A 23882-nucleotide genomic window follows, 5' to 3' on the forward strand; every position below is an offset into this window, starting at 1 on the left:
TACCGCCCTATTTCCCTAATAAACAGCGACCTCAAACTCTTGACTAAAATACTAGCGAATAGACTACAATCATATATACCCACTCTGATACACCCGGACCAGGTGGGGTTTGTACACGGGAGGGAGGCGCGAGAAAACACCATGCGCACCCTTACATTGATGCATAGAGGCGCGCGCACTGCCGGTGGCCTTCTCCTGCTATCCACGGACGCGGAGAAGGCCTTCGACAGAGTGGGTTGTAAATACTTATTCCGGACCCTCGCCCACATAGGCCTAGGCCCGGGCATCAGGGGCTGGATAGAAGCTCTGTATGCGCAACCATCCGCGCAGGTGATTGTAAATGGAGCCCCTTCGGAACCATTCGATATACTAAACGGTACGCGCCAGGGATGCCCCCTGTCACCGATCCTCTTCGTCCTAGCCCTGGAGCCACTACTGGTGGCCATTAGAAACAATCCGGACATAACGGGGATGAGGACGGGACCGATCCACCACAAGGTAGCGGCATATGCCGACGACCTACTATTCTACGTGACTAATCCCGAAATTTCACTCCCAAACATACTTAAAACATTGCAGGAATACGGGCGACTTTCTAATCTAAAGATCAATCTGAACAAATCATTCATACTAAACGTAAGCATCCCTGAACGACGGGCGGAAGCCCTGCGCCAACACCACTCGATCCAATGGGCGACTCAGAAGCTAAAATACTTAGGAGTCTGGTTGACAAGGAAGGCAGGGGACCTATTTAAAGTAAACTTTACTGACTTACTAACGAAAATGAGCACAGAGATGCAGGAATGGGCACACCCCCATATATCATGGTTAGGCCGCATTCAGGTGGTAAAGATGAACTTCCTACCGCGCCTGCTCTACCTGTTTCAAGCAATCCCAATACAGATCCCACGCACATATTTCGCCACGCTACGCACAGCCATAATTCAATATGTGTGGAATGGGAAAAAACCCAGAGTCAACCATGCCCTCCTAACGCAGCCGAAGGACAGAGGTGGGCTGGCACTGCCGGACTTCACTCTGTACTACAGGGCATGCCACTTTCTACGGATAGTGGAATGGACCAAAACAGGCACACAAAAACTATGGAAACAGGTGGAGGAACATGAGGTGGGAATCCCGGTCGCAGTGCTGCCGTGGCTGCCACCTGACGTATCGACAGGGCACGCAACACACTCCCCATACACAAAAGCGACTCTATGGGAATGGAACCATGCCAAAGGGAAGCACGGTCTCACCACCTATCCCACCCCCCTACTACCTCTCACTTATAACCCCGACTTCCCCCCCGGAACAGACCCGAGAGCATTCAAGGACCTAATCCAAGATCCTCTACCCAGACTCACACATGTACTCACACCTAGAGGCCCCAAGACCATAGACGACTTACGGGGACAATCGGAACACACCTTCTTAACACACCTCAAATACAGGCAAATAAGGAGCTACATAACCTCCCTCCCTCAGGGTCCCATACTTACAAGGGCAACCACCACTTTCGAGAATCTCTGCATGGACCCCCACCCACTGACACATGGAATATCCGTCCTATACACCCTACTACTAACACTAACGCCAGTTGAACAACCATGATTTATGGGGAAATGGGAGGCAACACTAGGCCACACAATAGATAAAGATGAATGGGAAAAAATTTGCTACCTCACACACCACTGTTCAAGCTTTAGTAAAACACAGGAAACGGCATACAAGCTATTGACCCACTGGTACTACACTCCCGCAACACTACACACACGAATCCCGACACATTCCCCACTATGTTGGAGATGCGAAAAGGAACAGGGCACTCTCCTACATATATGGTGGGAATGCAACAAGATTACCTCATACTGGAAAACCATACACCAAATCATTTGCCAATACACAGACGACCCGCCACCTTTCACCCCGGCAGCAATGCTGCTACATCACACTCAGACCACTAAGAACGCATACAAAAGATCGCTCACTATCCGCATCCTAAACGTAGCCAAGGCACTGATACCCCAATTCTGGAAGCAACCAGTCACTCCTCCCCTCAAGATATGGTTCACACGAATGGAGGAACTCAGATCCCTTGAGGAACTCCATAACACAGCAAACGACACCTTCCAAAAATACCTCAATACATGGACACACTGGATACTAAATTCTACCACATCAGGTTTCCAAGAGATGATTATATCTCTACCAGACTCTTAATATGCAACGGCCTTACGAACACTGACCGCGGGAGGGAAAGAATCCCCAACACAGGGATACCCCACCACTACTCCAAAATGCTGAGACCGGGACCCCGACCCCCACCTAGATAGAAGGGTGAGAATCCACGCACATACTGACCCCACACATACTACCAAAGACAGGGTTAAATCCGGGACGTCCTCAAGACAGATGGGACACACAACCCCGGACAGACAAGGTAGGGAGGGGATAGGACACACATCTAACAGGTAACTCAGACCTCTGCCATAGCAGAGAACAGGAGACACATAACTCAAACCTAGGAAGAGAAACGAAACACGTAAGAAACGAACACCAAAAGACAGGGCCTCGGAACGGAGGAAGCTCGGACACCGGCAGTCTCAGGACCCGCCACACGCTACATTTAAGATGAGGGCCAAACAACACAGACACACACACACACAGACACACACAGACATAATACATAGGACATGAGATACATCTCCTAATGAGGGTAAATGCGTTAAACGATTTAAGAAACTGGGACAAAACAGGGTTGAGAATTCAGAGCCTACACATTCTAAAGTTCTAAAGTGAACCAAATGTTATAAAAATCAAAAGGCGACAGTTTATATGTACTTCACAAGGGTCCTGCGAGTCCCTACTACACAAAGACGCATGTGCCCTTGAAATACTGTGAATGCATGCAACCGATGATACTACCTATTGAAAGTTTTAATGGAGACCTGCGAGTCTCGACATGTAACTTACCATATGTTGAAAAAATTCTTTGAAAATAATAAAAATCATATTTACAAAAAAAAAAAAAAAAAAAAAAAAAAAAAATAAAAAAACAGTGTTGGCTACCTCCTCCTCCTCCACTGCCGCTTCCACCTACACCACCACGGTCACCGCCTCTTCCACCTACACCGCCACGGTCACCGCCTCCTCAACCTATGGGTCACTTAGTATAAACTATGTACACAATAGCAGAGGCTTATGAAGGCCTTTTCTCCATGCATCAGGAGTTGAGCTTAGTTTGAACAATGAAAGAGAATACCCTGCACCTCAACCCTCTCTCAAATGGATAATTCTGGTGATCCTCCTGACAGCCATGCTTTAGGTTTTGATTTATGTTCTTCCAAAGCTAAAATCAAAGATTCCATCTAGTGCTATTTTATGGCTCAGCTGTATTTTTAATTTTTATGTTATTTTAAGTGATTTCCCTACCCCCATTTTACTCACTTTTGCAGCTCTCTAGCCCTTTCCTGGAGTTTTTTAGAGGCATTTTTGTGCCCAAAAGTTCGGGTCCCCATTGACTTCAATGGGGTTCTGGTTCAGGGTCAGGTTCGATCCCGAACCTGGACTTTTTTTCAAAGTTCAGGCTAACCCGCCGGACCCGAACATCCAGGTGTCCACTCAACTCTACTTATGGCTAATGTCCGTACAAATCTTGTTTTATTGTACCTTTTTTAAGAAATTTAAACATCTACAATAACCTAGCAGTAAAGATGGTAAATACGTACGCAGTGTAAAATTAAAAAAAAATGTCACAATGTTCTTCTAAGCAGGAAACATATTCAACTTAAAAACTTGTGATTGATTGATTGACTCGGCAGACATGATTGCTCAGTTTATTTACAACTGGTGTTAACATGTTTTCACAGGTGTTGTATAGCAAATATTTCTAATGAGGAGTGTATATTCTCGCTTTGAGTGTAATGTTTTTAGAATGTTGTCATACAAGTTTTTAAAATGTTTTATAAGATATTGCTCCATTTTTCAACTGCTTGGGAACACATTTCCAAAAGCGGTTTGGCTACACTTCCTATAATTCTCTGCAGAGCTGTAGCTGGCTCATTTTGCACTACAGGCAAGAACAGAAAGTTGTGCCTCTCCCCCCTAACTTTAAGAGGTTATTTCTATAATTATATATTTTGATCCAGGCACAGGCGTTGTACAGTATAACTCTTATCTAATATTGATTGATCTAGACACTGAGGGTGTAGTATTTCTCTTATTATACATTGATCCAGAAACTGAATGGGAGAATATTCTAACTCGACTACTTTGGCTTTCAGTTTGAAATTATCATCTCAATTCCCTCTTTGAGCAGACCTTCTTATTCATGGGTCGTAAATAGATTCCAGGTGTGCGGTAGTGGGTTCTACGGCACAAGCAGAATCCTCCCTCTCGCGCACAAGTTTAAAACACGGGTCGAGGAAGGGGAGGAGTTGGAGAAGAGGGATACACGATAGCATGTAAATATTTTAAAATAGGAGGAGAAGAGTACTTGTAGAATAGGATAAAAGATGGAAAATAAAACAAATGGGGGAATTGAGGAGGGAAGCTGATGCACGGATGAGAAATCCTATTATGAACAAACAGAGAAACCGTCTGAATATCACCGAAAGAGGAAACCTTAATTTGTTCCTCCCGAAAATCGAACCAGATGTCAAATATTTAGTCTCGCAGCAACCGCCTACAGGATCTCAATCACTAGTAGAAGGTAATTTCAATTTACTTTATTGTTTTCTCATTAAACTTTAAAAAGGTAACAACATAAACATGCATAAAGTAGAAATACAAAGATAAACTTAAGTAAATTTTTTCTTCATTTTTTAACACCCTCCTTTAAAAAAAAAATATTCTGCACTTGCACAAAAAAAAATAGAAAACTGGTGAGCGGTAAGGACGTTTTGCCATCAAGAAAGACGCTTTACTGGGCGGTAGGTAGAAAAAGCTTGACTACCCCTGTTCTAATTACTAAATTTGCAGAATATCCCACAGCCTGCTGGAGCAACATCCCAGGAGATTCTCAGGACATGTCCTGGGTCATGCTAGATGATCCTTGTCCAAATCAAAAAGATTCCCTCTTCTGACAACATCCATTCTCTTCAGATGTTAAAAAAATATCACTAATTATTTACAGTCCTCAGCCCCCCTCCTCACGAACCATTGCATCACAGACTTAATATATCTATATCTATGAATATAAAATATTTTCCTTTTTTCAGTTTGCTGTATATGTACAGTGATGCATGACCCCCTATGCACAGTACATACCTTATACATCTTTTACATTAAAGCGGCACTGTCATGGCCAAATCCCGTTTTTTTTTGTTGTTGTTTTTTTTAAACCCCCCTCCCGACTCCACTACATCTAACGACCCCTTAGTCACCCACTAAGCCTCCCAGATTACCTATTTTTTATTCTTTATTTTCTGCCCTGATCTATATTCAGGGCGCCGCCATATTTGTGTGGGTAGAGGAAGTCCCTGTGGGACACGTCATCTGCCCACACTAGACAGACTGTGAGGTCCCAGTGAAACACTTGGACATGCGAACGTGAATTTCATACATTCATTCATTCGTCAGAAAGATTAATAAATCAATAGAAATGTTAGATGAACAAACAAACACCGAATATCAGTGTTTGTTCATTGCAAGGGAAAAATGCCTAAAAGAAAAAATCATTCTTATTTATTTGCTTGATGAGACTTGGAGTTGCTGCAAAAGTAAAATAAAATATGCAACTTACCGTATATACTCGAGTATAAGACGAGTTTTTCAGCACATTTTTTGTGCTGAAAAACACTCACTCGTCTTATACTCGAGTCAGTTGTCTGTATTATGGCAATTTTCATTGCCATAATACAGACAAGGACCGGGGGCTGTCAGGAAGCTGTAACTTACCTTCACCGCAGCTCCTGTCGGCTCCCTTCTCTCTCCTCCGTCCGTGCAGCTCCCAGGTCAGCTTCCTCTGCAACTCTCGCGAGAGCCGCGGGGTCAGAGCGTTGCCACGGGTTACCGTGGCAACGCTCCGCGCGGCCGCGAGAGTTGCAGAGGGAGCTGACCTGGGAGCTGCACGGACGGAGGAGAGAGAAGGGAGCTGACAGGAGCTGCGGTGAAGGTAAGTTACAGCTTCCTGACAGCCCCCCTCCTACAGCCCATCCACTGGACCACCAGGGAGTGAGAGCCCCCCTCCCTGGCCAGCTAACAAGCAGGGAGGGGGGACGAAAAAAAAAATAAAAAAAATAATAATAAAATAAAAAATAAAAAATAAAAAAATAAAAAATAATAACATAAAAATATATATATATTACAATAATAATTAAATAATAATAATAATTAATAAAATGCCCACCCCCACCAATGCTCTGCACTCACACACTGCACTCACACACACACACACACACACACACTGCACTCACACACACTGCATTCATACACACACTGCACTGCATTCATTATATACACACACTGCACTCATACATACACACTGCACTCATATACACACACTACACTGCATTCATTATATACACACTGCACTCATACACACACTGCACTCATACACACACTGCACTCATATACACACACTGCACTCATATACACACACTGCACTCCATTCATTATATACACACACTGCATTCATACACACACTGCATTCATACACACACTGCACTGCATTCATTATATACACACTGCACTCATACACACACTGCACTCATATGCACACACTGCACTCCATTCATTATATACACACTGCATTCATACACACACTGCATACACACACAGCATTCATATACACACTGCATTCATACACACACACACACACACACACACAAACACACTGCATTCATTTTATACACACACACTGTAAATAAATATTCAGTTAATATAACTTTTTTAGGATCTAATTTTATTTAGAAATTTACCAGTAGCTGCTGCATTTTCCACCCTAGTCTTATACTCGAGTCAATAAGTTTTCCCAGTTTTTTGGGGTAAAATTAGGGGCCTCGGCTTATATTCGGGTCGGCTTATACTCGAGTATATACGGTACATATATCTCCTGATTGTTTACTTCTGAAGGGAATTTAAGTGACCTTTTTTATAAACCTGGTAAGCTGTGTATAAAGCCTGTCTGATTTTCTTGGAGTACTATGCAGCATTTTCTTTTCTCCTCAGCAGGAAAAGTGTATATCGCATTAATATTTCACTTTTAGTGCCATGCTCTTCATCATTCTGATTGTATCCTCTATAAAACTACATCCTGTGATGTTAACAGCTGCTTTTCAAGTGCTGCAGAATGCTTTCTACTGTAATGGGAAATCAAGTAGCGAGGAGTGGTTTATAAAGATCACATTCTATTTTGAGAGGTTTTTTTTTTTCTCCTGGTTTTTCCAGATATTTTCAAACATTTGAAATATTTTAAGTGAAAAGCTTTTTTGTTTTTGCGTCTTTCGAGAATATCTTTGAAACTTACAGAGTGCAAATTGCTGTCTTTTTCAGTTTAACCCCTTAAGGACACATGACATGTGTGACATGTCATGATTCCCTTTTATTCCAGAAGTTTGGTCCTTAAGGGGTTAAAGGGACACTATAGTCACCAAAACAACTTTAGCTTAATGAAGCAGTTTTGGTGTATAGATCATGACCCTGCAGTCTCTGCTCAATTCTCTGCAATTTAGGCATTAAATCACTTTGTTTATGCAGCTCTAGTCACACCTCCCTGCATGTGACTTACACAGCCTTCCTAAACACTTCCTGTAAAGAGTCTTCTAAAGTTTATCATTTCTTTATTGCAAGTTCTGTCTAATTTAGATTTTGTTATCCCCTTCTATGTTAATAACTTGCTAGACCCTGCTGTATGTGATTAAAGTTCAATTTACAGCGCAAGAGAACATTTTTAAGGTAAATCATATCTGATTGAAAGTGAAACCATTTTTTTGTTTTCTTGCAGGCTCTGTCAATCAGAGTCAGGGGAGGTGTGTCAAAGGCTGCATACACAGAAACAAAGTGATTTAACTCCTAAAAGGCAGTGAATTGAGAAGTGATGCCTGAGAAGCATGGTCTATCTATACACTAAAACTGCTTCATTAAGCTAAAGTTATTTAGGTGACTATAGTGTCCCTTTAATCACTTTCTCCAGGTATCTGACACAAAGCTTGAAAGGCTTCTTTAGTCCTCTCTTTGCTACTCTATAACAGAAAGTGTAATTTTACCAAGAGCTTTAATATGGCCTACTTAACAGAGTTATAATGGCCCAATTATAAAATCATTGTGTGTACACTTTATGCAGATCTAAAGCTCACTACTGCCATCTGGAGTGCTAGGTTTGTGAAATAGCACAGATGTGTAAGCATTATTGAATTGGAATAGTGAGATTCCAGCAAATGTAATGTACTTTTTTTATATATATATATGCCATTTCGTCGTTTTGGTTTTATATTCATATTTTCTTTTTATTACAAATTCTAAAAGTTGTGGTGAGATCAAAAAGTAATACAATCTTCCCACAGAACTGTAAATAAAAATAAATAAAAAAAAGTGTACATTTAAACGCACAAATCTTGCAATTTTCCTCAATGTCGATGGCTCTTATAGGAAGGGGCCCTGCATTTGACAAGATGCATTTTGTTATGGGGTCCACGGGTCGGTCTTATGTGCTTACTGTTGCATGTTATAATTGCTAAGTTTATTGTGTAAACATTTATCTTCAACATGCTAAAATTAAGGGTTGTCATACATAATGTAAATGAGGCTTTGTTCATCTGTGTACACATTATTTTACAATGCATTACCTGTGGCGTGCTACTCTATTGTACACATGCTCTCCTCATTAAAAAAAAAAAAGCTTAAATAAAAATAACACAATTTAGAATCACAACCGTTGTCTCCTGTAAAGTGTTGTTTAGAGATGCAATAAATCACCAGTGACAAGTCCTACATTCAGGTCTTTAATTTTGTACTCCATCACAATGATTAAAATCATCTTTTTTTTTTTATAAATGAAATTGTATTTGAACATAATGTGCAGGAGACACAAAGGGAAGATGCTAATGCATTTTGTACCATGCAAGGCACACAGTTACAGATTAAACACATACACCGGCATAATGAAAACCACCCCTATAAATCGAAGCATCCAGTTAGGGTGTAGAATCAATTAAAAACTGGGACATCCACAAATAAATTGTCGGCAAAATTGAGACTCACGAAGGAGTGAAAACAAATACTAAATGTACTTTATCAAAAATATACTGATAGAACCACTGCATGCACACAGTGTTTTGTAATTTAAACCAGACATTGTAACAATGTAAATGGTCATTTGAAAAGCTGTTAAACCACATTGTTGAAATGGAAGGTCTTGTTCTGTACGCCCTTTCAACATGGCAGTCATGTCCTGCCTTCTACTCCTGGGGTTTTGACAACTTTGGAGAAGCATGAAAGTTAATTTTGTATCACTAGCTTCTTTTTGTGCCCAGATAGATGAGAAAAATATTTTTTCAGTACAAGTATTCGGCATCCCTGGGAAGAAATTTATGTGCTTTAGGATTAAGTGGTGGAATTTGACTAACATAATGATTTCTTTTCATTTACACAGGATAAATCCTCACTTCATTACTCTAGGTTCATGCCTGCCTGCGCACAGTCATTCTGCATTAATGCTTCTTTACCTCAACGTTGCTTTAACCACTTTGATGCTGTCAAATCTTTATAGCTAGACTTTGGCAACATCTTTGTGTCTTTTTAGAGGCGTATCTGATAATGTGCTCATTTTGCTGAATATTTTGAACTGCTGTTTTGCCGTATTCGAAGATCAGCAGAAGAAATTTGTAATGACAAGAACTTAACTTCCCGTAGAGGTTATGGCACAAATGTCATCAAAAATAATTTTATAAATTTGTGTATTAAGAAAAAATTCAATTTTTTATTTAAACCTGGAAGTAAGTGTGTGTGTGTGTGTGTGTGTTCCACTGAACTTACTCATATATATATATATCCCCTACTGTTCTCCATCTATACTGCCTCCCTTGGTAAACTCATTAGCTGCTTTGGCTTCCAATATCATTTCTATGCGGATGACACAAATCTACCTGTCCTCTCCTGATCTCTCCCCGTCCCTCTTGACTAGTGTCTCTGACTGCCTCTCTGCTGTTTCTAACTGGATGGCTGCCCACTTCCTTAAACTAAACTTGACCAAAACTGAAATTCTGGTCTTTCCTCCCTCAAGTGTTGTTACTCCTGTGTCTGTCTGTCTCCAAGTCAACTGTGCTACCGTCAGCTCCACCACGCAGGCTCGCTGCCTAGGTGTTCTCTTTGACTCCGACCTCTCCTTCAAGCCTCATGTTCAATCTATCGCCAAATCCTGTCATTTCCATCTCAAAAACATTGCGCGCATCCGCCCCTACTTAACGCCAGATGCGACTAAGTTGTTGGTCCATTCCACTGTCCGTTCTCGCCTTGACTACTGTAATCCGCTTCTCAGTGGTCTTACGTGCTCCCAACTTGCGCCGTTACAGTCCATAATGAATGCGGCAGCGAGGCTCATCTTCCTGTCCGCCCGCACCTCCCATGCCTCACCCTTCTGTCAGTACCTACATTGGCTTCCTATAAAATAGAGAGCTCAATTTTAAATTCTGGTTCTTGCTTTCAAATTGCTACATAATGCTGCTCCCACCTATCTATCCTCCCTTATACACAAGTATGTCCTGTCTAGGCCCTTACGATCTGCTGAAGACTTACGTCTATCTTCGGTCCGTACTCCCACCTCTGATGCTCGCCTTCAAGACTTCTCGAGGGCTGCACCGTTCCTGTGGAACTCTCTTCCCTCCTCCGTTAGATGCTCACCCAGTCTCCACTCCTTCAAAAAATCATAAAAAAAACACTTCTTCATAAAAGCGTATCAATTAAACTGTTAATAGCTCCAAACTGGTTCCTCTTCTGCAAGTGTCACTAGTCTAATACTGTCCTTACCTTTTTGTGTCATTTTACCCCACTCCCTCTAGCATGTAAGCTCATTGAGCAGGGCCCTCAACACCTCTGTTCCTTTGTGTCCAACTTGTCTGGTTACACCTACATGTCTGTTCGTCCACCCATTGTAAAGCGCTGTGGAATTTGATGGCGCTATATAAATAACATAATAATAATAATAATTAATAAAATATATATATATAATTTTCAAAAGTTCCTTGCACACAGACTTAAAACAAAAAGCTGCCATGTGCTTCAAACCAAGGGTTAGTTATGTAGAAAGATATGCAGAAAGGTGAGCACTCATGGTCTTCAGAAGAACGTTCTTGATCTTAAAGAAAGTCCAGTACATGGGCTGAAACGTTGATTAATGAATCTTCAATAAACCTATCATTTTTAATCCTTCTGAAGCCTGTGAGTGCTCACCTTGCTGCATCTCATTGAGCAGGGCCCTCAACCCCCTCTGTTCCTGTACGTCCAGTGGTCTGATCTCAATTATGTGTCTGTTAGTCCACCCATTGTACAGCGCTACGGAATTTGTTGGCGCTATATAAATAATATAATAATAATAATATATACAACTATTTTTTTTAGGACAGATGGATATCTTCATACAGATGTCTTCTGATACCCTATATCCCTATATGGTAACCGTCGGCATGCAAGATGGTGTGGACTACAAATCTACTAATGCTTTAATAGCCTTATGGCTGTAAGAGCATTATGGGAGATGTTGTCAACACAGGGTCAGATATACAGGTCAGGTGTCTGTAGGCACAATGTTCTAAAGACAATTTCTACTGGAGGACCCGATTAGTTTTTGAGTGTCATAGCAAGAGAATCTAATGATTTTTTATTTTAATGATTGTTACTGTTAAGCAATCGTGCCTGAACTGTCAAGGATTCAATAGAAAATTCCCTGGGTCGAAGAAAAACCTTTAAACGGATTTTGTTTTACTTTCAAATGGATATTTATCTGGTAATTCAGAGTAGGCATGTCAATAGGTACTCGTTTAATATTCGTTGGGTGGTCTTATGCGTTGGATACATTTTTAGAATATTTTGTATGGGGTAAGTAGGCATGAAAGGTCTCTTATTAGGGAATGAAGTTAATAAGTGGTGTTGTATACCAGCCATGTATAGTTTAATTGTGGTGTGCTTCCTTTAAATTAAGGGGACCAGAGGCATATAGTCACACACAGAGCTCAAACCATGAGACTTATGGGAGGGAAAGTGTTTTGTTGTTAATGCAACTTATTAGCAAGCCAGAAGCCAACCTCTATAGTTGCATTAACAATAAAACAGCTGTCCATGGGTGGTTATCTGTCTTTGCACCTCTTCTTGAGTGGTTTTGAATCTGTTGTATACAGTAGACACAAACTCAATAAAATCCATGTATAGAGTATGAGGCAAAAATGTGATTCTTTGTTAAACTCATTTGCATATGCCCACCCAGAATCCCTTGCAGTAGTAACAGCACTGCAAATGTGGGAAATGAAAGTCTTCTGGCTTGACTGGTGTGCAGATCTGTGTTTAACAATGTATTGACTGACTACATCTATTTATATGTTATATATATTTAGTGTGTGTTTGTATTTGAGTATAGTCTTTGTATGCAGCTGTGAAATTCAGGGTTAAAATGTTAGAAGTGTGTATGGTAATGCGATGCTTAAGATTTGAGAGGGATTACGGTCCGAGTTAGATTGCATAGGGTGTTTATTTTTAAAACGATTAAAAGCTTGAGAGGAGTCATAGTTTTAGTATTATTTAACTACCGTATTTATCGGCGTATAACACGCACTTTTTTCCCCTGAAAATAGGGGAAAAATCGTGGGTGCGTGTTATACGCCGATATCCCATAATTACTTACCTGTCCTGAAGCGTGGGCCGGCTTCACAGCGCGCACCGCGGTACAGGAACTTTAATTTCATGTTCCGGTTTCCGGCGGGACTGAAAGGAAGTGTGCACAATAGTGTGCACACTTCCTTTCAGTCCCGCCGGAAACCGGAACATGAAATTAAAGTTCCCGTACCGCGGTGCGCGCTGTGAAGCCGGCCCACGCTTCAGGACAGGTAAGTAATTATGGGAGGGGAAGTACACTATGGGAGGGGAGGGGAGGGGAGGGGAGTACACTATGGGAGGGGAGGGGAGTACACTATGGGAGGGGAGGGGAGTACACTATGGGAGGGGAGGGGAGTACACTATGGGAGGGGAGGGGAGGGGGGGGGAAGTACACTATGGGAGGGGAGGGGAGGGGGGGGGAAGTACACTATGGGAGGGGAGGGGGGGAGAATACTATGGGAGGGGAGGGGGGGAGAATACTATGGGAGGGGAGGGGGGGAGAATACTATGGGAGGGGAGGGGGGAGAATACTATGGGAGGGGAGGGGGGGAGAATACTATGGGAGGGGAGGGGGGGAGAATACTATGGGAGGGGAGGGGGGGAGAATACTATGGGAGGGGAGGGGGGGAGAATACTATGGGAGGGGAGGGGGGGAGAATACTATGGGAGGGGAGGGGGGGAGAATACTATGGGAGGGAGGGGGGGAGAATACTATGGGAGGGGAGGGGGGGAGAATACTATGGGAGGGGAGGGGGGGAGAATACTATGGGAGGGGAGGGGGGGAGAATACTATGGGAGGGGAGGGGGGGAGAATACTATGGGAGGGGAGGGGGGGAGAATACTATGGGAGGGGAGGGGGGGAGAATACTATGGGAGGGAGGGGGGGAGAATACTATGGGAGGGAGGGGGGGAGAATACTATGGGAGGGAGGGGGGAGAATACTATGGGAGGGAGGGGGGGAGAAGGGGAGGGGGAGAATACTATGGGAGAGGAGGGGGGGAGAATACTATGGGAGGGGAGGGGGGGAGAATACTATGGGAGAGGAGGGGGGAGAATACTATGGGAGAGGAGGGGGGGAGAATACTATGGGAGAGGAGGGGGGGAGAATACTATGGGAGGGGAGGGGGGGAGAATACTATGGGAGGGGAGGGGGGGAGAATACTATGGGAGGGGAGGGGGGGAGAATACTATGGGAGGGGAGGGGGGAGAATACTATGGGAGGGGAGGGGGGAGAATACTATGGGAGGGGAGGTGGAGAGTACTATGGGAGGGGAGGGGGAGAATACTATGGGAGGGGAGGGGGAGAATACTATGGGAGAGGAGGGGGGAGAATACTATGGGAAGGGAGGGGAGGGGGAGAATACTATGGGAGGGGGGGAGAATACTATGGAAAGGGGGGGACACTATGGGATGAGGGGGAACACTATGGGATGAGGGGGGGGAATACTATGGGATGGGGGGGGGGAATACTATGGGAGGGGGGGAAATTTCCTGGAATTTCTTTCTAAAAATGAGGTGCGTGTTATACGCCGGTGCGTGTTATACGCCGATAAATACGGTAATTATCCAACCTTTCATATGATCTCAAATGCGACATAGGCCCAGAAATATAACATTGTCAAATTTTCAAGTTTGAAATGGGTATCTAATGTAATTTGTTCTTTGACTTACCCCAAATAACTGGAAAACCAGTACATGGGGCCACTGTTATATTTACAAGACAATGTTAATTAAAAATATTGAGTCATTATTGCACCAATATGCCAGGATTAAGAAATGTAATGTAAAACTGGAATTTGTGTGTTAAAAAATTCAAATAAAAGTATAACCACTAAACGTGATCTGCATTTTGATAAAGAGGCTAGACCAGGGGTAGGCAACCTACGGCACTAGTGCCGTGCACGGCACTCGAGGTGTCTTTCCACGGCACTCAAGGCTGCTAGAGCCAAACAGGCTCTGGCCTATCAGGCGTCTCAGTGATACTTCAGATATCTGCTAATCCGAAAAGGTGGTGAAGGAAAATCCTCAATGTATGCATTGCAGAACGTAGAGGAAGTGACCTCAGATCAGTTCCTCCCAGCACTTGTGAATGGGAATCCACATTGTAGTAGAGCAGCATGCAGCTGCTGTTGCAGCTCCTGTCCTTGACCTGTACCTGGCCAACCTGGTCTCCACTGGAACCCAACTGGAAGCCACTCACACTGCTAGATATACACAGACCTGCAGAATAAGCCTCCCCTCATACAAATACAAAAAGCCCACACACAAACATACACACAATCCCCACTAACGCAACACCACTAACAATCCACATACATGCACACAATCCCACATGCAGCCTCTCACATGCGATACCCCAAACAGCCCCCACACACTACCAAAAACACAATGTGACATATCCATCCACACACAATTCCACAAGCAGCCCTCATACACAGCCCACATTCATATGTATCATACACGATACCATAAACTACTAATGCACATACAGGGCTGCCATCAGAAATTTTGGGGCCCCTGACAAAGCACAAGGTCTGCCCCCCCCCCCCTCCCGGGCCCGCTCACGCCCTGCCTTGTCCGCTGACAATGATGCAGGACTGAATGTGGTGTGTATAGTGGAAGTGAATTAGAATGTGTGTAATGGATGTAGTGTTTGTGTTTGTGCAGTGAATGCAGAGTGTGTGTTTGTGTAGCGGATGCAGTGTGTATAGTGAATGCAGAGTGTGTTTGAGTAGTGGATGTAGTGTGTGTACTAGATGAAATGTGTTTAGTGGATGCAGTGTCTGTAGTGGATGTAGTGTGTGTATTAGAGGCAGTGTATGTGTATAGTGAATGCAGAGTGTTTCAATTTGTGGTGGATGTAGTGTGTGTACTGTGAATACAGGATGTTTGTGTAGTGGATGCTGTGTGTACAGTTAATGCAGAGTGTGTGTCAGTATAGTGAATCCAGAGTGTGTGCATAGTTTAGTGAATGCAGAGTGTGTGTCAGTATAGTGAATCCAGAGTGTGTGCATAGTTTAGTGAATGCAGAGTGTGTTAGTGTGTAGTGAATGCAGAGTGTGTCAGTGTAATGAATGTAGTGTGTGTGTGTAAGTGCAGTGAATGCAGAGTGTGTGTAAATGTGTAGTGAATGCAGAGTGTGTGTAATTGTGTAGTGAATGCAGAGTGTGTGTGTTAGTGTAGTGAATGCAGAGGGTGTGTTAGTGTGTAGCGGATGCAGAGGGTGTGTTAGTGTGTAGCGGATGCAGAGTGTGTGTTAGTGTGTAGCGGATGCAGAGTGTGTGTTAGTGTAGCGGATGCAGAGTGTTAATGTGTAGTGAATGCAGAGAATGTTTGAGTAGTGGATGCAGTGTGTATAGTGAATGCAGAGTGTGTTTGAGTAGTGGATGTAGTGTGTGTACAGTGATGTGTGTGTTTGTGTAGTGGATGTAGTGTTTGTATGTACTAGATGAAATGTGTTTAGTGGATGCAGTGTCTGTAGTGGATGTAGTGTGTGTATTAGACGCAGTGTCTGTGTATAGTGAATGCAGAGTGTTTCAATGTGTGGTGGATGTAGTGTGTGTGTACTGTGAATACAGGATGTTTGTGTAGTGGATGCTGTGTGTACAGTTAATGCAGAGTGTGTGTCAGTATAGTGAATGCAGAGTGTGTGTCAGTATAGTGAATGCAGAGTGTGTGTCAGTATAGTGAATCCAGTGTGTGTCAGTATAGTGAATCCAGAGTGTGTGTCAGTATAGTGAATCCAGAGTGTGTGTCAGTATAGTGAATCCAGAGTGTGTGTCAGTATAGTGAATCCAGAGTGTGTGTCAGTATAGTGAATCCAGAGTGTGTGTCAGTATAGTGAATCCAGAGTGTGTGTCAGTATAGTGAATCCAGAGTGTGTGTCAGTGTAGTGAATCCAGAGTGTGTGTCAGTATAATGTATGTAGTGTGTGTGTGTTGTCAGTGTATGTAGTGTGAGTGTGTTGTGTTAGTGTATGTAGTGTGTGTGTGTTGTGTCAGTGTATGTGTGTGTTGTGTCAGTGTATGTAGTGTGTGTGTGTGTGTAAATGTGCAATCTGGTGGGGAGGGGGAGGAAGGGGCATTTTCACATAATTTTTAAAAAAATGTTTTTAAATTTAATTAAATGTTTCTCCCCCCTCCCTGCTTACCTGGGTCCAGGGCAGGGGGAGATTCCATCCCTGGTGGTCCGGTGGGGGGGCCCCGTCTCCCTGTTACCGCAGAGGGGGCCCAGGCAGCACACAGCTTCTTCTCTTCTCTCCTCTCTTCCAATAACTCTCGCGAGACCCGCGGAGCGTTGCCCTGGCAACCGGGTCTCACGAGAGTTATTAGAAGAGAAGAGGCTGTGTGCTGCCTGGGCCCCCTCTGCGGTAACAGGGAGCCGGGGGCCCGCGGCTGCACACATAGATAGCGATATTCGCTATCTATGTGTGCAGAGAAAGAAAGTGGGGCCCAGGACTGCCAGAGCAGTCCGGGCCCCCCAGGGCCGCCGGGCCCGTGACAACCATCATGGTTGTCACCCCCTGATGGCGGCCCTGTGCACATATACAATATAATAACAACTCATAATAGCTCATATACGCACAAATACAACGATACAAAGCAATTACAGTAAAAATAACACAAGCAGAATACAGCAGCATACACACCTCAATTTAAAAAAATAGGATCGGCACTCTACGGGAGATCACAATCCTATATCGGCACATTGCTGCTAAAAGGTTGCCTACCCCTGGGCTAGACCAAACAACACATTTGGAATACTCTGGGATGTCTACTTTTGAAAATGATATGCCATAATAGTGGAAATGTTAATTTCCAGGTTGCAATACTGTCTCAAATGCAACATAGGCCCAAAAAAATAATTTCATCAAACTTCCAGGAAGGAAGACTAAAATGTTTTTTATTATGTCCCATCTTCTGCCCTGTAGCTTATCAAAACCCCCATAAAATGTGTACATGGCAGATACTTTTATACTTGTGAGACATACCTGAACACAAATGAGTGTTTTACAACAGTAAGCCATATAAGGATGATATTATCATTGGTGAAAGTGCAATTTTGTGTGAAAAATGCAAAAAATAAATAAATATGAAAGTGTTCATATTTGTGGTTTTTTTTGTTTTTTGCATTTTTCACACAAAATGGTCAGGGTTTGTGACTAAGTGGCTGTTTAAAAAAAAAAAAAAAATGACCTGAAAATAGCTAATTTTGAATACCCCTGGGTTTGTCTGCTTTTGCAAATGGTATGTCATGGTGTAAATTTTCCTTCTTGGGCTGCCATACAGTCTCAAAGGCAACATAGGCCCATAAAATAATGTTATTCAGATTTCTATGAATGAAGGCTGCTGATCTTATTTGGCCCTTTAACTTCCAAAAACCTTAGCATGCCAGTACATATGTCAGCATCCTTGTACTTGTGGGACATGTGTTTTTATTGCAGTAAAACAGCATTATGACAGTCACAGTTAAAATGACATACATAACTTGGAAAATAACATTATTTCTTCATTTCTCTCACTTATTTAGATTTTTTTATATTAAATAAAATTTCACATAAAAAATATTTGATGTGAAATGAAATCCCTATTTGTCCTCAGCATGATATATAATAACAGTGGGTGCACTAAATGTGAAAGAGGTAAATTGTGGTTGAACTAACCTATAGCTCAAATTCTAGGTTTTGCTTTGGTTATGAACTTTTGCCAACATCTTAAAGGGGTTAAAAAGATAAGGTTTCAATGGGGAAAAAAAATACTTAAATGAACGTGGGTAGCATAGCAACCTAAAATGGTCTTACGGACTGGTTGTAGGTCACGGTAGCTGAACCAGTAACAGATTCTTTGTTGATAATGGTTGATAACACTTAACAGATAAGTGGTTTATCCAACCAAAGCGCTCTAAAGATGACCACCCCCACCAAACAATGCTATTCCAATAGATACACTAAAGGGTTATTAGTCTTTATTCATTAGAAAGTAACGCATCGAAAGGCTTTAACACTATCTTATTTTCAATAATAACATTTTCAGATTTCATTAAAATTATGTATTTTCTTTAGTTTAGTCTGTGTTTAAAGTTGTCCAATATTTGGATGCTTGAGAATGTTGCAGCAGCTATTATACAATACCACAGGCTATAATGACGTTTTGTAACAGATGAGCAAAATGTACAATTTAGCACAGCAATAGTCCAGGTGAGTGCTAGCCTGGACAGCTTTGAAAATCTGTGGCTCTAAGGAGTAATTTGGCCTGATTAGATTTGTGCTTCAACATATCTGCCATTTACTGTTATAGTTTAATCCAGAATATGCACACAGAATTTGTGCTACACTGTGGCAGTTATTTATTTGACCGTTTGACATTCTACAGGGAAAATATAGTGAAGTATGTTGCTGAACAATTTTTCTTTTTGTCACATTAGGAACATGGAAGATTTTGTGACATGGGTGGACTCCTCAAAGATTAAAAAGCATGTTATGGAATATAATGAAGAGGTAAGTGTAAAAAAAAATACAAAATAAAAAAATCTGCAAATGCAACCTAAAAATAAATAATAATTATCCTGTGTTGGTCCATGGAGTCTTAAGGGACCACTAAACTAAAAGGCCACTCCACACACAATGAGTTAATTTAATTTTATAATAGTTCAGATTTCTCTTTGAAGTTGGCACATTTATAAATAATTGCAGAAAAGCCTGGGAGGTTATCCTCTCAATTCTGTTAGCTGCTCAGAGCCAAAGTTGTAGTTCCTCCAGCCTACAGGGCTTATTTTACCTGTGCGTCTCTGAGTGGTCCCTCTAAGCAGCTCAAAATCTGTGTCTTCTGATTCTGATCAGAGGCCTGTTGTAGGTAATTTCCTTAGTACATACTGAAAGTCTTTGTCAATGAAAAAAGGGAGACAAAAGATCTGAACCTTTTCCAAGCTGTTTTTACATATACCCCCAATGAAAAACTTCTTACTAGCAATTTCCCCTTCATTGTCTCCTTACCTCAGAGGTCAATACCTCCATCAATATATTACAAGAGCAGCTCCCACATTAGAGCAGTTGTCTACCATAATTTTTTTTATGGAATTCATTTTAGTTCATCTTAAACGTAACAGAATTATTTTCTGCTGGTCATTGATGTCATTTCATATGCTAAAAGAACTAAACTGGTTGTCACTGGAATCCAGACGCACCCCTCATCTTTCCAGCCTTGTGTTTAAGTACTGTTCTGGGAAGCTCCCACCCTACCTGAGCAGAATGCTCTACCCGGCTGTTCTCACCTCCTATAATTTCCAATAGAGTACCAGCACTTTCTTTAGTCTACCTCAATACAAAAAGAAAGAAGCCCGATCCTCCTTTTCCTAGAGAGCACCGCAATTATGGAACAACCTCCCACACACTTTGAAATCTTCCCCAAGCTTAAAGTCCTTTAAGAGATCCCTCTCGACATACCTCAAAACAGAATGCATGTGTCATGGTAGATTATAGATTTCCTACTTGTTCTATGTTAAATTTTGTATATATTGTGTATTAATATTGTTTTTGTATTTTATTGTACCCTATTGTATCAATGCAATGTTTTGTGGACCCAGGACAGACTTGAAAACAAGAGAAATCTCATTGTATCTTTCCTGGTAAAATATTTAATAAATTATAAATATATATTCTAAGCCAACAAGTCATATTCTCAGTTAGAGGCTGAGAAGAGTCTCTCCTTCCATTTCTGTCCTCCTGAATTTAGACATGTATTTATTACTGGCTTTTATAAACCGCCAACATTCCGCAGTGATGTAGGGAAGAACGTACAATATACAGGTCCCTTCCTGTGAGCTGGGATGTAGCCATTACACTTTTTTATACAGAGTGCTTAGTTAGATAACATTGAGCTTACAACCTAAAGGAAATAATGGGGACGAGGTAGTGGGGGGAGCTGGGGTGGGCTGGGACAGGGGGCATTTTAGGCCTCCCTTAATTCTTTTGAAAATGTCCGCAGACTGCTCTCTAAGTGGTTTAGGCGGCTGCCTAAGGCCTCGCGGCCGCCTAAACCACCTTAAGGCAGACTGTGTCGGGTCCTCTGTCAGTGACCAAGGACCCGACACCAGAAGGGGGCCCGGAGGCTTGTTCAGTATGCCGACTGTGGCCGCTGGTCTGCAGCTCCGCAGTGTGCAGAGCTGCAGACCATGTGTCTCGCGAGATCTGCCCAATCAGAGCATTGCTGCGGGTTACCACAGCAACGCTCTGACCGCGTCACGTGAGACATATGGTCTGCAGCTCTGCCCACTGTGAAGCTGCAGACCGGATATCACCACCGGACCACCAGGGAGCCCACACTGGACCACCAGGGAATGAGAGAAGGAATGTAGTCCCCCTCCCTCTCGCCATCACCCCCCCTCCCTCTCGCCATCACCCCCCCTCCCTCTCGCCATCACCCCCCCTCCCTCTCGCCATCACCCCCCTCCCTCTCGCCATAATATAGTAACAAATAATAATATGGTAACTAAGTTACCATATTAATAATTGAGATGGAGTAGCTTCCAAGCTGTAGGGAGATGAAAAATTGAGAGATTCAGTATTGTTTGTATGTTGGTGTATGAAGTGAGGCCTAAGTACTTTAACCAATCACTAACTGGTCTCGCTCTCAAGATACATTATTATTATTATTATTTTATTATTTATATAGCGCCAACAAATTCCGTAGCGCTGTACAATGGGTGGACTAACAGACACATAATCAGACCACTGGACGTACAGGAACAGAGGGGGTTGAGGGCCCTGCTCAATGAGCTTACATGCTAGAGGAAGTGGGGTATAGTGACACAAACGGGTTAAAGTAGGGGAATTAAATAGTTTGTTAGAGAAGGGTTTATTGAGTGCTTGGTAGGTCATTTTTGACAGTTGCAGGAAAGGAGTCATGGGGTGGGGGATGAGAAGCCTGCTGACAGTTTAATTGATACGCTTTAACGAAGAAGTGAGTTTTCAAAGATTTTTTGAAGGAGTGGAGGCTGGGTGAAAGTCTGATTGAGGAGGGAAGGGAGTTCCACAGAATAGGTGCAGCCCTAGAGAAGTCTTGAAGGCGAGCGTCAGAGGTGGGGATCCGGGCAGAGGATAGGCGTAGGTCTTGGGATGAGCGCAGGGGTCTTGACGGGACATACTTGTGTATGAGGGAGGATAGGTATGTTGGAGCAGCATTATGTAGGGATTTGTAAGCAAGCGCCAGAATTTTGAATTGGGCCCTATATCTAACTGGAAGCCAATGCAGGGACTGACAGAGCGTGGAGGCGTGGGAGGTGCGACCGGACAGGAAAATAAGCCTCGCAGCCGCATTCATTACAGATTGCAGCGGTGCAAGCTGGGAACATGTAAGACCGGTCAGAAGGGGATTGCAGTAGTCGAGGCGAGAGAGAACAACAGCATGAACCAATATCTTAGCCGCGTCTGGCGTTAGATATGGGCGGATGCGCGCTATGTTCTTGAGTTGGAAGCGATACATGCCTGTTAGCCCTAAAATTGAACCACATGTTTAGGTGATAAAAATTCTAAAGTCATAAAAGGCCTTAATTCTTAATCCATGTAATGAAGAATATATGTTGCATTTGCGTTTCCTTCTGAGAGAATGTTTATGGACCTTGCTAAGCAACAAGAAGTACCCTCTAAGGTTGTTGATAAAGAGTTCTATTGAAAGGGCTCTTTATTTACCTGTGGCATGTATAAAATAATAAAGGGAATCACTTGGTGTAGTGGTTCTTTTCCAGATGCTTTGAAATGGTGCTTTGCAGTGGTTTCATGCCCTCATCACATATATCTAATCATTGCGGTCCAGGTTGGGCTTATGAGTGCGTCCAGGTAGGAGAGTGGTCTCCAGAATAAACTCTGGTAGTATGAAGTATTCTTGTTGCAAAAAGTGTCTGCTCTGGTCACTTTAAATTTAGTATAGATATTGACTGTGGATTGTTAGAAAATAGATAACTGAACATGTGTAGATATTATTTAAATTGCGTCCTTTTTTTTTTCTTCCCCAGAGAGATGATTTTGACCTTGGCTTGTAGAAGTGAAGAGATTTTGATCTTCCGTCAGACTCACCAGTATTCTTTTTCGAAGGCCAGTTGTGACCCATTGCATCAATAATTAAAACATTCAAGTATAAGTTTCTGCAGCCTTTTCTTTTGTATTGACACAATAAATACCAAACTGAAATAAATCTGAAAAATATTAAATATTGTATTTTGAATATCAAAATCAATTTTTAAATAGTTACACCAGCCAAAAAATAGTGTTTTCATAAAACACTGTTTTTGGTTATAGCAACTACTTCTGTGGCTGTCCCCAGCTCCACCCTCCTCAACCTCCCCAAACAAATCTATACATTTTTACCAACTCCAAGTCCAGTTTTTCCCAAATCCTGATCTTCTTCCAGCTGATAGGAGGACATTGGCAGTACGGAGGGGATGTGCCATTCGGCAGCTGAGGGGGTTAATCTAAGTATGCACAGCATTTTAAAACCCAACGCTGCACATACAGACATAAGGCACCATGACCACTTCAAATAAATGAAGTGGTCATGGTGCTTGGAGTAAATCTTTAATTGTAGGGTGAGGTTTTTTTTTTTGAGATCTTAAACCGAAAACTTTCTCCAAAATGTCGGCACAATATTTGTATCTTTAAAATATTTAAAAATCTGTGAAATATTCAAATATTGGACATAAACAGTCCTCCTTTCATAAACTGTAACTTGTTAAATTGTCTTTTGTAGGAAAATAATGGGACATTTAACTAAACACGTTGCCCCCTTTTAACACTTCTCTTGTTTATATAAAAACAATAAAAATACTTTTTTGAAATACAGGCTGTGTTTTCTCTGTTTTAGATGTTGTCTGGTCCTATTATTTCCTATTTTACAATAACCAAAATGAACTGATGGAATGCCTAACTGACAATTTGTTCAGCATTGTAAGCAGTTAAAGAGAAACGGAATCCTCCCATACATTTTTAATATTAGGTTTACTTTTTCATATATTTCACAAATATATATTTGTATGAAAAAAAATTAAACTAGAGTATAGAAATCCACACCTCTTTATTCACTGGGCAA

The 23882-nt window shown here is 42.2% G+C and overlaps 1 protein-coding gene across 1 annotated transcript in view; it reads left to right on the forward strand.

Moving 5' to 3' along the window:
- The window catches only part of IMP3 (IMP U3 small nucleolar ribonucleoprotein 3), a 103144-nt gene extending 79517 nt beyond the window's left edge, over positions 1-23627 (forward strand). Inside the window, exons 6-7 of the mRNA XM_063426955.1 lie at positions 19228-19300; positions 22813-23627. Of these exons, the coding sequence (XP_063283025.1) occupies positions 19228-19300; positions 22813-22839 (100 nt within the window). The 3' untranslated portion in view covers positions 22840-23627. The remainder of the gene's footprint in view (positions 1-19227; positions 19301-22812) is intronic.
- Positions 23628-23882: the final 255 nt, after the last annotated feature.

Source organism: Pelobates fuscus, chromosome 7 (genome assembly GCF_036172605.1).
Source record: "Pelobates fuscus isolate aPelFus1 chromosome 7, aPelFus1.pri, whole genome shotgun sequence".
Classification (NCBI taxonomy): Eukaryota; Metazoa; Chordata; class Amphibia; order Anura; family Pelobatidae; genus Pelobates; species Pelobates fuscus.